Source organism: Ranitomeya imitator, chromosome 5 (assembly GCF_032444005.1).
Source record: "Ranitomeya imitator isolate aRanImi1 chromosome 5, aRanImi1.pri, whole genome shotgun sequence".
NCBI lineage: Eukaryota > Metazoa > Chordata > Amphibia > Anura > Dendrobatidae > Ranitomeya > Ranitomeya imitator.
The window spans coordinates 43782183-43795237 of NC_091286.1; the positions used below are offsets into that span (position 1 = coordinate 43782183).

Below are 13055 nucleotides of genomic sequence, written 5' to 3' on the forward strand. Positions count from 1 at the left end.
GCTCAGGACGAGAGGTCATTATAGCAGGAAGGGGCCCAGGCTGAGGGGTCATTATAGCAGGAAGGGGCTCAGGACGAGAGGTCATTATAGCAGGAAGGGGCCCAGGCTGAGGGGTCATTATAGCAGTAAGAGGCCCAGGCTGAGAGGTCATTATAGCAGGAAGGGGCTCAGGACGAGAGGTCATTATAGCAGGAAGGGGCCCAGGCTGAGGGGTCATTATAGCAGGAAGGGGCTCAGGACGAGAGGTCATTATAGCAGGAAGGGGCCCAGGCTGAGGGGTCATTATAGCAGGAAGGGGCTCAGGACGAGAGGTCATTATAGCAGGAAGGGGCCCAGGCTGAGGGGTCATTATAGCAGTAAGGGGCCCAGGCTGAGAGGTCATTATAGCAGGAAGGGGCCCAGGACGAGAGGTCATTATAGCAGGAAGGGGCCCAGGCTGAGGGGTCATTATAGCAGTAAGGGGCCCAGGCTGAGAGGTCATTATAGCAGTAAGGGGCCCAGGCTGAGGGGTCATTATAGCAGGAAGGGGCCCAGGACGAGAGGTCATTATAGCAGGAAGGGGCCCAGGCTGAGGGGTCATTATAGCAGTAAGGGGCCCAGGCTGAGAGGTCATTATAGCAGGAAGGGGCCCAGGCTGAGAGGTCATTATAGCAGTAAGAGGCCCAGGCTGAGAGGTCATTATAGCAGGAAGGGGCCCAGGCTGAGGGGTCATTATAGCAGTAAGGGGCCCAGGCTGAGAGGTCATTATAGCAGGAAGGGGCCCAGGACGAGAGGTCATTATAGCAGGAAGGGGCCCAGGCTGAGGGGTCATTATAGCAGTAAGGGGCCCAGGCTGAGAGGTCATTATAGCAGTAAGGGGCCCAGGCTGAGGGGTCATTATAGCAGGAAGGGGCCCAGGACGAGAGGTCATTATAGCAGGAAGGGGCCCAGGCTGAGGGGTCATTATAGCAGTAAGGGGCCCAGGCTGAGAGGTCATTATAGCAGGAAGGGGCCCAGGCTGAGAGGTCATTATAGCAGTAAGAGGCCCAGGCTGAGAGGTCATTATAGCAGGAAGGGGCTCAGGACGAGAGGTCATTATAGCAGGAAGGGGCCCAGGCTGAGGGGTCATTATAGCAGGAAGGGGCTCAGGACGAGAGGTCATTATAGCAGGAAGGGGCCCAGGCTGAGGGGTCATTATAGCAGTAAGGGGCCCAGGCTGAGAGGTCATTATAGCAGGAAGGGGCTCAGGACGAGAGGTCATTATAGCAGGAAGGGGCCCAGGCTGAGGGGTCATTATAGCAGTAAGGGGCCCAGGCTGAGAGGTCATTATAGCAGGAAGGGGCTCAGGACGAGAGGTCATTATAGCAGGAAGGGGCCCAGGCTGAGGGGTCATTATAGCAGTAAGGGGCCCAGGCTGAGAGGTCATTATAGCAGGAAGGGGCCCAGGCTGAGAGGTCATTATAGCAGGAAGGGGCCCAGGCTGAGAGGTCACTATAGCAGGAAGGGGCCCAGGCTGAGAGGTCATTATAGCAGGAAGGGGCCCAGGACGAGAGGTCATAGCAGGAAGGGGCCCAGGATGAGGTCATTATAGCAGGAAGGGGCCCAGGATGAGAGGTCATTATAGCAGTAAGAGGCTAGGTCAAAGTCGACTAAAGGACAACATCCAAGGAGTTTGTATGTTTGCGTGGGTTTCCTCTGGGTTCTCCGGCTACCTCCCAATACACCAAAGATGTAGTGATAGGGAATCAAGAAGATTGTGAGCCCCAATGGGGATGGCGATAATGATGTCTGTAAAGTGCTGCAGAATATGATGGCGCTATATAAAGAAAAGCATAATAAAATAAGTAGGACATATGGATTCAGCAGATCTTCAATCAAGTTGGGGCTAAAGTTGTGAATGGAGTAGAAATTAGATGAACAAAAGATTTTAAAAAGTTGAAGTCTTAAAAGTTAAAATCTCATGACTAAGGGTGGACTGTCACCCGAAACGCGTTGATGTAGAATTTATTCTAGCTGATGTTGTCCTCTGTTATGCACTTTGTGTGAATAAAAGCCTATTCACGGTTAGTTGAGCTGGATTATCTTTCTATTACAATTGTGACAATGTGCCATAGGTTTACTTTCATAAAATATATTTTGATAATTTTTTGTTGTTGTTGTTGCTGCTATTTTTACTTGTTAAAAAGAGCAAAATAAATCCAGACTGCAGGAGGTGCCTACCCAGGACCACAGATGATCGTTTGGGTTCTGAGCAGTGGTACGTACACCCTTTAATCAGCTCATTTGTAGAATTTCTCAAAGAAATGATCCAATTTTGCTGTTAAAATTTTCTACTTTTACAATATTTGAGCCCTACCTTACATGGCAGTAGGCCAAGATCCAGCCATCGTCAACCAGCAATCTATTCTCAGGTTTAAAGCTCATGTTCAAATCCACGCCATACGCCCCATAGACATGGACTAAAAGGGGTCTTTCACTAAGGCCAATGTCTTCTTTGTAAAAAACTGTCACTGGCACCGACGCCCCATCCTGCTCAGAAGGAGAACCAAAATGAAAACTAAAAAAAAAGGGTGTTAAAAATACATAATTTGCATTTTACGGTCCCAGCAAAGTGAGATTAGTAAAAATTCATGCACATGTTGCTTTTTTTTTTTTTTTTTTTGCAGATTTGAAGCCTTTTCAGATCCTTAGCATCTCAATTCTTTCATCCGTTCGATTGAATGGGAGAAAAAACAAAAAAAAAAAAAAAGCACATTTTTTATGCTGCATTTTTCGATGCAGAAATGTTTGCAGCAAACACTTTACGTGGGCATATTCCCTAAGGGCTCATTTACACGTCCAATGTTTCCACATGAGTAAAATGGACAGATTGTGGTTCAAGTGTCGTCCGTTATTCTTGTACGTGGATAAGTTTTTCCATTTTCTCCATTCCACTAGTCCGTGAAAATCAGACCGCACTCAACATCGGACCCATTGTCGGATTCATCATGGACCCATTGACAATTTTCATCCAACCCCCAAATCAAAAATTATACATTTGACCCCATAGACTATCACAGGTATGAATGCCATCTGGGAAAAGAGCGCATAGCACTCGTACGTGAAAATCGAATGAGCGGAAATAGTACAATGCCCAGATAAATCGTGCCTTAGAGTATCCAGATAAATAGTGTCAGCGAGCAGAAAATAGGGATTTTTGTGTACTCACCGTAAAATCCTTTTCTCCGAGCCATTCATTGGGGGACACAGACGTTGGTGTATGCTGCTGCCATTAGGAGGCTGACACTAAGTGATACAAAGAAAGTTAGCTCCTCCCCTGCAGTATACACCCTCCTGCTGGCTCCCAGCTAACCAGTTCGGTGCAAAAGCAGTAGATCAATAAACAATATATGAGCGTATAACATGTCACATTATATATGAGAGTATAGCCTGTTAAATTATAAAACAAGCACAAGCAAATAATAGGGTGGGAGCTGTGTCCCCCAATGAATGGCTCGGAGAAAAGGATTTTACGGTGAGTACACAAAAATCCCTATTTCTCCTACGCCTCATTGGGGGACACAGACCGTAAGACGTCCCAAAGCAGTCCCTGGGTGGGGACAACATCAGATCAGGCCTTGTGTAACCGCTACTTACAAGTGCGACACCGCAGCCTGCAGAGCCCGCCTGTCCAGACTCACATCTGTGGAAGTCTGGGAATTATAGAGCTTCAAGAATGCATATGGACTGGACGACCTCGCAAGCTTGCAGACGTGCTGTGCCAACGCCTGGTGCCTAGAATCCAAGAAACCTCGATAGACAGGGAGATAGGCTGACATCTAACACTGAAGGACTCCTGGATGGTGTAACAAATCCACCAGGCTAACATGGCCGATGAAACAGCGAAACCCTTTCTGTAACCGTCTGGAAGTCGTACTCTTACAGTGAGGTAGCCCAAATCAAGTGTTCAACCTTCGGAAGGACGCCGTCCTCGAGACGTAGCTACTCAGAGCACTCACCAAGTTCAGAATATGGGGAACCCATTCCGTTATGTGGACTGGTGCGGAAAGAGATGAGGGAAGAACGATGCCCTCAACTGTGGGAATACAATACCACCTTGGTAACAAGAGACGTGGATGGCCTGTGGACAACCTTGCCTTGATTGTAATAAGGGAAAAAGGTCTGAAAGAACAGAGGGGCTAGCTCCGAAGACTCATCAGAATGAGGAGATCGCAGAGAAAAAAAAAAAGCGATCTTCCCTGATAGTAAAGTCTGTCCGGATCAAAAGGAGTCTACTGTAAGACTCCCAGGATCATTAAGGTCCTAAAGATCTAACAGTATGCGATAGGCAAGAACCACATGTGAAGACTCTCTGCGAGTAAGTCCATATTTGCAGTTTTGTTGCAATAAGACAGAAAAATACTAGTTCCGCAAACGAGAAAACTTGACATTGTCAGTGTGGATCTCCCAGGATCACTGGGGCCCTTCCTGCTTCCGAAAAGATCTCGGAAGTAGTGGAAGAGGGGTGAAGGAAACTGGTACCATGGAAGGACCAGAGCATGCACTGCGATGGCTTTTGGACTTGGAGGCCGAACCATGAACTTCTAGTACATTGGCGTTCAGTCTGGACGCCATCCGACCTACATCTGGAGTGCTCCAGGGAAGACAGATCTGATGGAAGACTTCCGGGTGAAGTTCCCACTTACATGAGGCGGGACCCTGACGGCGTCCACCGCCTAGAGTTCTACTCCTAAGATGTGTAGTGCAGAGATCACCAGATGATAGATCGTGGCCCAACGGAGAATGTGAGGTACCTCGGCCATGACGCCTGACCGTGGGTACCTGCTAGATGATTGACGTATGGGACAGACGTGGGATTGTCCGATTGCAGCGGATGGGGTGACCCGCCAGAAGGTAGGGGACCTGCTGTAGAACTAGCCATACCGTTCGGATCCCCAGAACAATGATCAGGAGAAGAGGACTGGCATCGGTAGTCACTAATAACTATTGAACCGGGAGAAAGGATCTCCCCTGGATGAGGAAGGAGCTCAGACTACCCTCTGAAAGCCTGACTGACCTGCAGAAAACGAGAGGTGCGAAGGAAAATGCTTCTGTTGTGGTCACCGATTTTCCTCAGAACCCTCCTAGTAAATCGAATGGGATGAGTGAACAAGTGCGCAAGCTCCCTGTTGAAGGGCCACGGCCTTGTCTCAAGGGAGAATCATCAACCTTCTGGTAGATTCCAGGATCATCCTCAAAAAAGGATATCTGCTAGGCTGGAAAAGAGGGAAAAACTTGTCTAAGTTTAGCTGGCAGCCCAGGAGAGAGAGGGTATAGCAAGAGATATAGACGACTCAGCGCAGGGCTGGAAGAGCGGCTAGAAAGTCGACCAGATAGGGCAGGATGACCACGCCTCTAGGGTGCAAGAGGAACGGGACAGCCGCCATAACCCCTGAGAACACTCTGGGTGTGGTAGCAGGGCGGAAGGATAAGGTAGTGATTTGGAAATGCTGTTCGCGAAAGGGAAAGCGAAGGAGTTTTTGAAGAGGGAAAAAATAGAAATGTGAAGGTAAGCATCCTGAATGTCGGTGAATGCCAGAAACTCCACCTTTTTCCGTTGAAGTAATGGCTGAGCAGAGGAACTCCATCTGAACAAGGGAACCTTGTCAAGCTTGGTAGAAGTTTGAGATTCAGGGTCGGTCTTACTTTTCGGTCCCCATTTTGGAACCAAGATCCCTTAGATCTAGACCGTCCTGGATAATTGATCCGCTGTTGGTTGAGTCTATAGGAAATCAAAATAGTTAAGGTCTCTCAGGATCAGCAGATTCTTGACAATAATGTTCATGAATCAGTGACAAAGTTGAAGTTACGCAGCAAGTTGTCTTTCAGCAAGACAATGATCCAAAACACCGCTCCAAATCTGCTCAGGCATTCATGCAGAGGAACAATTACACTGTTCTGGAATGGCCAACCCAGTCCCCAGACCTGAATATCATTGAACATCTGTGGGATCATTTGAAGAGGGCTGTCCATGCTCAGCGACCATCAAACTTAACTGAACTGGAATTGTTTTGTAAAGAGGAATGGTCAAAAATACCTCATCCAGGAACCAGGAACTCATTAAAAGCTACAGGAAGCGACTAGAGGCTCTTATTTTTGCAAAAGGAGGATCTACTAAATATTAATGTCACTTTTCTGGTGGGGTGCCCATACTTATGCACCTGTCAAATTTTGTTTGAATGCAGATTGCACATTTTCTGTTAGTACAATAAACCTCATTTCAAGGCAGAAACATTACTGTGTCCAACAGTTATTAGATATATGAAACTGAAATAGCTGTTGCAAAAAACCCAATTTTTATGAAACATTAAGCTTAAGATTAATAGGGGTGCCCAAACTTTTTCATATAACTGTAAGTGGCAGAAAGTGGCTGGAAGATATATGAAAAAATACAAGGACTGTAGTACAATTTCAATCTCCCTACAATGATCTCAGGACAAGTATGGCAGCAATAAAAAGGACTGCTGCACACAAAAGTGTGGACAAATAAACAAGATAACTGTGCAGAAAGGAGCAACAGGATTTTTGCTTTTAAAAAAGCAGTTGGTTTGCACAGCAGCGTGCAAACAGCAATGCAGCTATCAGGGAGCCTTATAAGGCAGCCTAATAAGCTACAGAGCTGATGCACAAAAATATAGCCTCCACTGTCCCTGCAAAACAATGGTGGTGTTGGACAGTGGAAATCGCTACAGCACAAGCGGTTTGGCGGTTAATCTTCCCTCCCTAACTATATCCCTTCTTCTGATGAAGCTGCGGCAACCTCTCCCTATGCTACGATCGGCAGAAGTAAGATGGCGGTCGGCGTGCACGTCCCTTTATAGCCCCTGTGACGCCGCAGAAAGCAAGCCAATCACTGTCATGCCCTTCTCTAAGATGGTGGGGACCGAGACCTATGTCATCACGCTGCCCACACTCTGCGTCCACCTTCATTGGCTGAAAAATGGCGCTGAAAAAGTCATATCACGTCATATGAAACCCGACTTTTGCACGCAGATCGGCGGCCTCATGGCCGATCCTACACTAGGATCGGGTCGGGTTTCATGAAACCCGACTTTGCCGAAAGTCGGCGATTTTGAATTTGTCCGATCCGTTTCGCTCAACCCTAGCGTACACCCCACGTGTTTGCATATTGGCTGAAAAATGGATACTGCGCTTGCAGAGGCTTCTGTCCAGTGAATCGCTTATCCGGACGCTACCTGTCTGGGTGAATGGCAAATGCTCTGCGATGGAGTTTAGTTTCCTCATGAGGGACGCTGCGTGATCTAGAGTAGAACCGTAGCCCTCGTCAATCTACAGAGATTGGTTGATTATATAAATAGGCGAATCCATCCTCTTCTGAAGTTGGGGTGAGTCCAGAACCAAGGCAATAACCGATCCATATTCAGAGACTTGTTCTCAGCAAATCATTGGTGAGGGATCAGGAAATGAAGCTTCCGTTTTCTAGGTGCGTGCACGTTTCTAGAAAACTTACGGCTCCTGCTAGCAGACGGCTCGCATGAAGGAAAGAGACATCTATATTGGTCCTGCGAGCACTCCGAGCCACAGAGGGTTCATGGAGGGATTCAATCTTTTGTCAGAGAACCATGGGTTGCGGCAGTGATGAAGCCCACTCAGGGAACTAGGTACTCTGGGATAAGCTGGGATCGGCGGCGGAGGGCTCCTGAGCTCATTTAGGGTGACTGGCTTCAGACTGGTCATGTGCTCTTAAGACAGGGAATACTGGTCCTGTGCCAATTTGGGGGCGGAGCCACAGTCACGATGTGGGCGGAGCCTCTGACTTCCATGAATAGGCCCAACCCGGGGCCTAAATTTCTGCAGCCGGCGTGACCAATACCAGCGTTGCTGAGGGAAGCGATCGCTCCCGTGCCAGGGAAGAAGCGCCAGAAAAGGTGGGCGGAGCTGCCTTAGCACGCCATAGTGCGGGCGCGGCTTCCGGGATGCGGCCTACACATCGGCCGAAGCAGAGGGCTAAATTTTTGCAGCCAGCCGGAGCGTTACCTCAGGGAGGTGGGCCACAGGGAAGCTGAGGCTGCATGTCAGCATATGAATATCCCACTCCAGAAAACCATCGCTGATCCACTCACCATCGGTGCGCTTCCCGGCATGGAGCCGCCGCGATGACTGGGTTTCAGCGCCGAGGAAAGTGCGCGCACTCTACTGTTCTGCTGCAGGTGCAGGGATAGCGGGATAAACCTCAAATCGACCATCCCTTTGTTAGGGAGGTGGAGAGGAACCGTCCGCCCCCATGTGCCATCCGCTTTCACAGTGTTGGGACAGTGGGGGCTGCTCGGACGCCATAGAGAGGGGTCTCTGTACATCCACGGAGTTCAGTCCGGGTGGACAGGGCCATACCCAGCATTAGGCCTGGCTCCAGGAGAGGATACATGGAGGCGACACTCCATGTGCTCGCCTGCTGCTGGTGTGGGAAGATCGGGACCGTGAAGGAACCGTCGCCCCTGAAGTGAGCTCAGGCATGGCTTCCCACGTCGCAGGAGAGGGTACGGGGAGGTATATACTCGCCTGTTGATGGTTCGGGGGAGATCGGAACCTTGAAAGGATCAGTCACCCCTTCACTCCGTTAATTAAAAAATAAAAATTTACAGAAAAGTAGAAATTAAAAACAATGGGGTCTGAACCAGACCCAAGTGCCTCCTACGGACACGAAGCAAGAACTGGTTAGCTGAGAGCCAGCAGGAGGGTGTATACTGCAGAGGAGGAGCCGAGAGCCAGCAGGAGGGTGTATACTGCAGGGGGGAGCTGAGAGCCGGCAGGAGGGTGTATACTGCAGGGGAGGAGCTGAGAGCCAGCAGGAGGGTGTATACTGCAGGGGGGAGCTGAGAGCCGGCAGGAGGGTGTATACTGCAGGGGAGGAGCTGAGAGCCAGCAGGAGGGTGTATACTGCAGAGGAGGAGCCGAGAGCCAGCAGGAGGGTGTATACTGCAGGGGAGGAGCTGAGAGCCAGCAGGAGGGTGTATACTGCAGGGGAGGAGCTGAGAGCCAGCAGGAGGGTGTATACTGCAGGGGAGGAGCCGAGAGCCGGCAGGAGGGTGTATACTGCAGGGGGGAGCCGAGAGCCGGCAGGAGGGTGTATACTGCAGGGGAGGAGCCGAGAGCCAGCAGGAGGGTGTATACTGCAGGGGAGGAGCCGAGAGCCAGCAGGAGGGTGTATACTGCAGGGGAGGAGCCGAGAGCCAGCAGGAGGGTGTATACTGCAGGGGAGGAGCCGAGAGCCAGCAGGAGGGTGTATACTGCAGGGGAGGAGCCGAGAGCCAGCAGGAGGGTGTATACTGCAGGGGAGGAGCCGAGAGCCAGCAGGAGGGTGTATACTGCAGGGGAGGAGCCGAGAGCCAGCAGGAGGGTGTATACTGCAGGGGAGGAGCCGAGAGCCAGCAGGAGGGTGTATACTGCAGGGGAGGAGCCGAGAGCCAGCAGGAGGGTGTATACTGCAGGGGAGGAGCCGAGAGCCAGCAGGAGGGTGTATACTGCAGGGGAGGAGCCGAGAGCCAGCAGGAGGGTGTATACTGCAGGGGAGGAGCTGAGAGCCAGCAGGAGGGTGTATACTGCAGGGGAGGAGCAGAGAGCCAGCAGGAGGTGTATACTGCAGGGGAGGAGCAGAGAGCCGGCAGGAGGGTGTATACTGCAGGGGGGAGCTGAGAGCCGGCAGGAGGGTGTATACTGCAGGGGAGGAGAGAACTTTCTTTGTATCACTTAGTGTCAGCCTCCTAGAGGCAGCAGCAGCATACACCCACGGGCTGTGACCCCCAATGAGGCGAAGGAGAAAATATTACATAGTATAATGCCACCAATTTGTACAGGTCTAAAAAATAAAATAAAATGGTGTTAAATGGTTGCACTCGCCTTTCTTCAAAGACAACACGCAAAACCAACTTAAAGAAGGGAGGAAATTGGAAATTTACAGGCTGAACACTGTGCATTCATCCCATTTTTCCTTTTGTAATGCTTTAGCAATTTTTTTTTCATGACCCTTAGTAAAAGAATGAATGCAGACCTTACTCTTGGCTTTCAATCGCACAATGCGAGGTTCACTTTTTTCTCCGTTGTAATCGGCTTCTACTGACAATCTGTCTTCTGGTACAGAATAGGCAAACATGACCGGGTGATGAACAGGAGACTCAAGGTAAAAGCAGAGCGTGTTCGTCCTCTCCTCTGGGTACAAATCAGCTTGTAATGCACAGGCCCATGATGGAAGCTACAGAGAAATATGAGAAGACCAAAAAAAAAAATATAAATAAATTTAAAAAAAAAAAAAAAAAAAAAATATATAATCCAAGTCGCTGATTGGTCACGGCAAAACAGCCACAACCAATCAGCGACCGGCACAGTCCGGCGGAAAAATGGCCGCTCCTTCCTCCCCGCAGTCAGTGCCCGCTCCATACTCCCCTCCAGTCAGCGCTCACACAGGGTTAATGGCAGCGTTAATGGACCGCGGTGTAACGCACTCCATTAATGCAGCTATTAACCCTGTGTGACCAACTTTTTACTATTGATGATGCGTATGCAGCATCAATAGTCAAAAGATCTGACAGCGGAGGTTGGCACCCTATAACCTGCGCTTTGGCGCCCCTGCCATTTGTCGGGTGTAATAGGGCAGAAAGGGAGAGCCGCCGACGAGCGGGGGCGCCAAAGCGCAGGTTATAGGGTGCCAACCTCCGCTGTCAGGCAGGGCGAGATAGGATATATAGGGTCAGGCACCTCCCCGGGGAGCCTCTGTATTTTAGTTTATTGGTGTTGGTGTTTATTCACACATTGTTATATTTTAGACGGTACTAATAAAAATTGAAGTTTTATATTTACACATTAGAGTCTAGTGCTTGCAAGGATGGTATGCGAGAAGGACCTGCCATGACGTCACGGTCATGTGACCGCGACGTCATCACGGGTCCTGCGCCTATACCAACCCTGGGACCGGAAGCTGCCACGTGCACCGCACACAGGGCCAGGACTTCAACGGAGGGTGAGTATATGTTAATTTTTTGTTTTAAGTCTGTATCCTATGTGGATCTGTGCTGTTTACTACGTGGCTGTTCAACATACTACGTGGCTGGGCAACATACTACGTGGCTGGGCAACATACTACGTGGCTGGGCAACATACTACGTGGCTGGGCAACATACTACGTGGCTGGGCTGGGCAACATACTACGTGGCTGTACATATTCTAGAATACCCGATGCGGTAGAATTTATTTATTTATAAAAATTCATTGTTTTCCAATCCCCCCCTTTAAAAAAAAAAATCCCCGTCTACGAACGATAGATTTAATCTGGAAAGCTGTTTCACCTCAATTCATATGATAATTATATATAAGGATATCAGAGCAAAAGAAAGGCTTCCGCTCACAGAACAAAACCCTGGTTGACAGAGGCAGAGCATAAATGGTTCATTGCACTCAACTTGTTAATAACCTTTTTATTTAAACCCCATAATGAAATTTATTCACTATTTCAATTAAAAAGCAAAACTACGAAACAAGTCGTGATTTACTTGTCAAATTAAATTTGCTCTGTGAAGTGATATTTAAAGTCACATTTCATCAGCAAAAAAAAAGGGGTGGAAAATGTTGACTGTTCTACCTACTGAAAGCGAGGTCAGGCAGGGATTCAGGTCTGTCATTGTGTCCTGCTGCCCTTAGAGGAGGATCTGCCGCCAAGTCAAAAGTTGCCGTTTTCTTGCACTTATTTTTATTTCCACTACTTACAGTCTATTTTTTTTGTATTTATTTTTTTAAATCCATCAGATGGTTCAGGATTTATGGGCTTTTTGAATTTGGGGTAATCTTTATGGGATCCTTGGGGGCGTGTCCTTAGGCAGCTCTGGGGCGTATCTTCAGGGTGTATTATTAGCTTTTAAACAATGCCCCTTTAGTAAAAACCATAAAAAACAAAAAACAAGACAAAAAAAAAACAAACAAACCCCCATCTCGAACCATAAGACGTGTTTGATTTAAAAAAAAAAAAAAAAAAAAAAAATTATATATATATATATATATATATATATATATATATATATATATATATATATATATATATATATATATATATATATATATATATATATATATATATATATAATAAATAATGAGATGAGAAATTCTCGGAACGTCAATTTACCGATTTATTGATTTTTGAGCAAAGTAATGCATTTAGGGGGTATAAAAAAAAAAAAAAATGAAAAAAATCTGAAAATAATCCATTCTAGATAAACAACATTATATTCAGCAAGCAATTCTATTCAGTCCTATTATTTCCCCTGCTCCGTCTCTGATTATACGCCCTGACCGAGCCGCTCTTGTAATCTAGCCAGTTTGATTCCCGCTAGCGATCTCGTGCTACAGGTTAGGCTCTTTAGCATTCAGTCTCTTGAAATTGGTGCCTTGGACCGGAGAGCTGAAGAAAAACCATTGAAGAACACAATAACCCTTTTTTCTTGGCACATGTACACTTGGAGGTTTGTAGCTATTATGTGTAAGATTCTCAAGGAAAGAAAGGGGGACGGGGGAGAAAAAAAAAATAAAAAAAATAAAAATCAGCATTCAATCTCTGCCAGCTGCTGAAAAGCCAAAACGGCCATTCTTCAAAATATTACAATTTCATAGCAGACAAAAAAAAAATATATATATATATTATTATAAATGCACCACAGCAAATAGGAGCTAATCTAAGGGCTGATTTCTATTTTTTTTTGGGGGGGAAGCATTTGTTAGCAAGAGGCAGCCAGAAAATAGGGGAAGATGGAAAGCCAGTACGGTATATAAATGGGGTGTAGATATTGCAATAGTGGATGCATTTACCTGGAATAATCGAGGGGAATTTATTTAGTTTTTTTAAGAAAATGACAGTAAAACACAATGACTTGTGTAAGAGGAGAATCAACGGTAGGTTATAGAAACCACGCATTTTTTGTGGACATTAGGTTTTGGAGGGCAGTGATTGTACAACTTGTTGGTCAGTCTTTCAGACGTTTTGGTCGCGCTGGAGAAGTCGGCTTTTTGTTAGGTCGATGAACCTGGCATGACGC

At 47.6% G+C, this 13055-nt stretch overlaps 1 protein-coding gene across 2 annotated transcripts in view; it reads right to left on the reverse strand.

Annotated features, from left to right (window-relative positions):
• PREPL (prolyl endopeptidase like) overlaps positions 1–13055 on the reverse strand; it is a 45215-nt gene that overhangs the window by 7233 nt on the left and 24927 nt on the right. For both annotated transcript variants that reach the window (XM_069768615.1, XM_069768614.1), the window contains exons 9-10: positions 10028–10228; positions 2336–2508 (exon numbers count right to left, since the gene is read on the reverse strand). In XM_069768615.1, coding sequence (XP_069624716.1) covers positions 2336–2508; positions 10028–10228 — 374 coding nt within the window. The remainder of the gene's footprint in view (positions 1–2335; positions 2509–10027; positions 10229–13055) is intronic.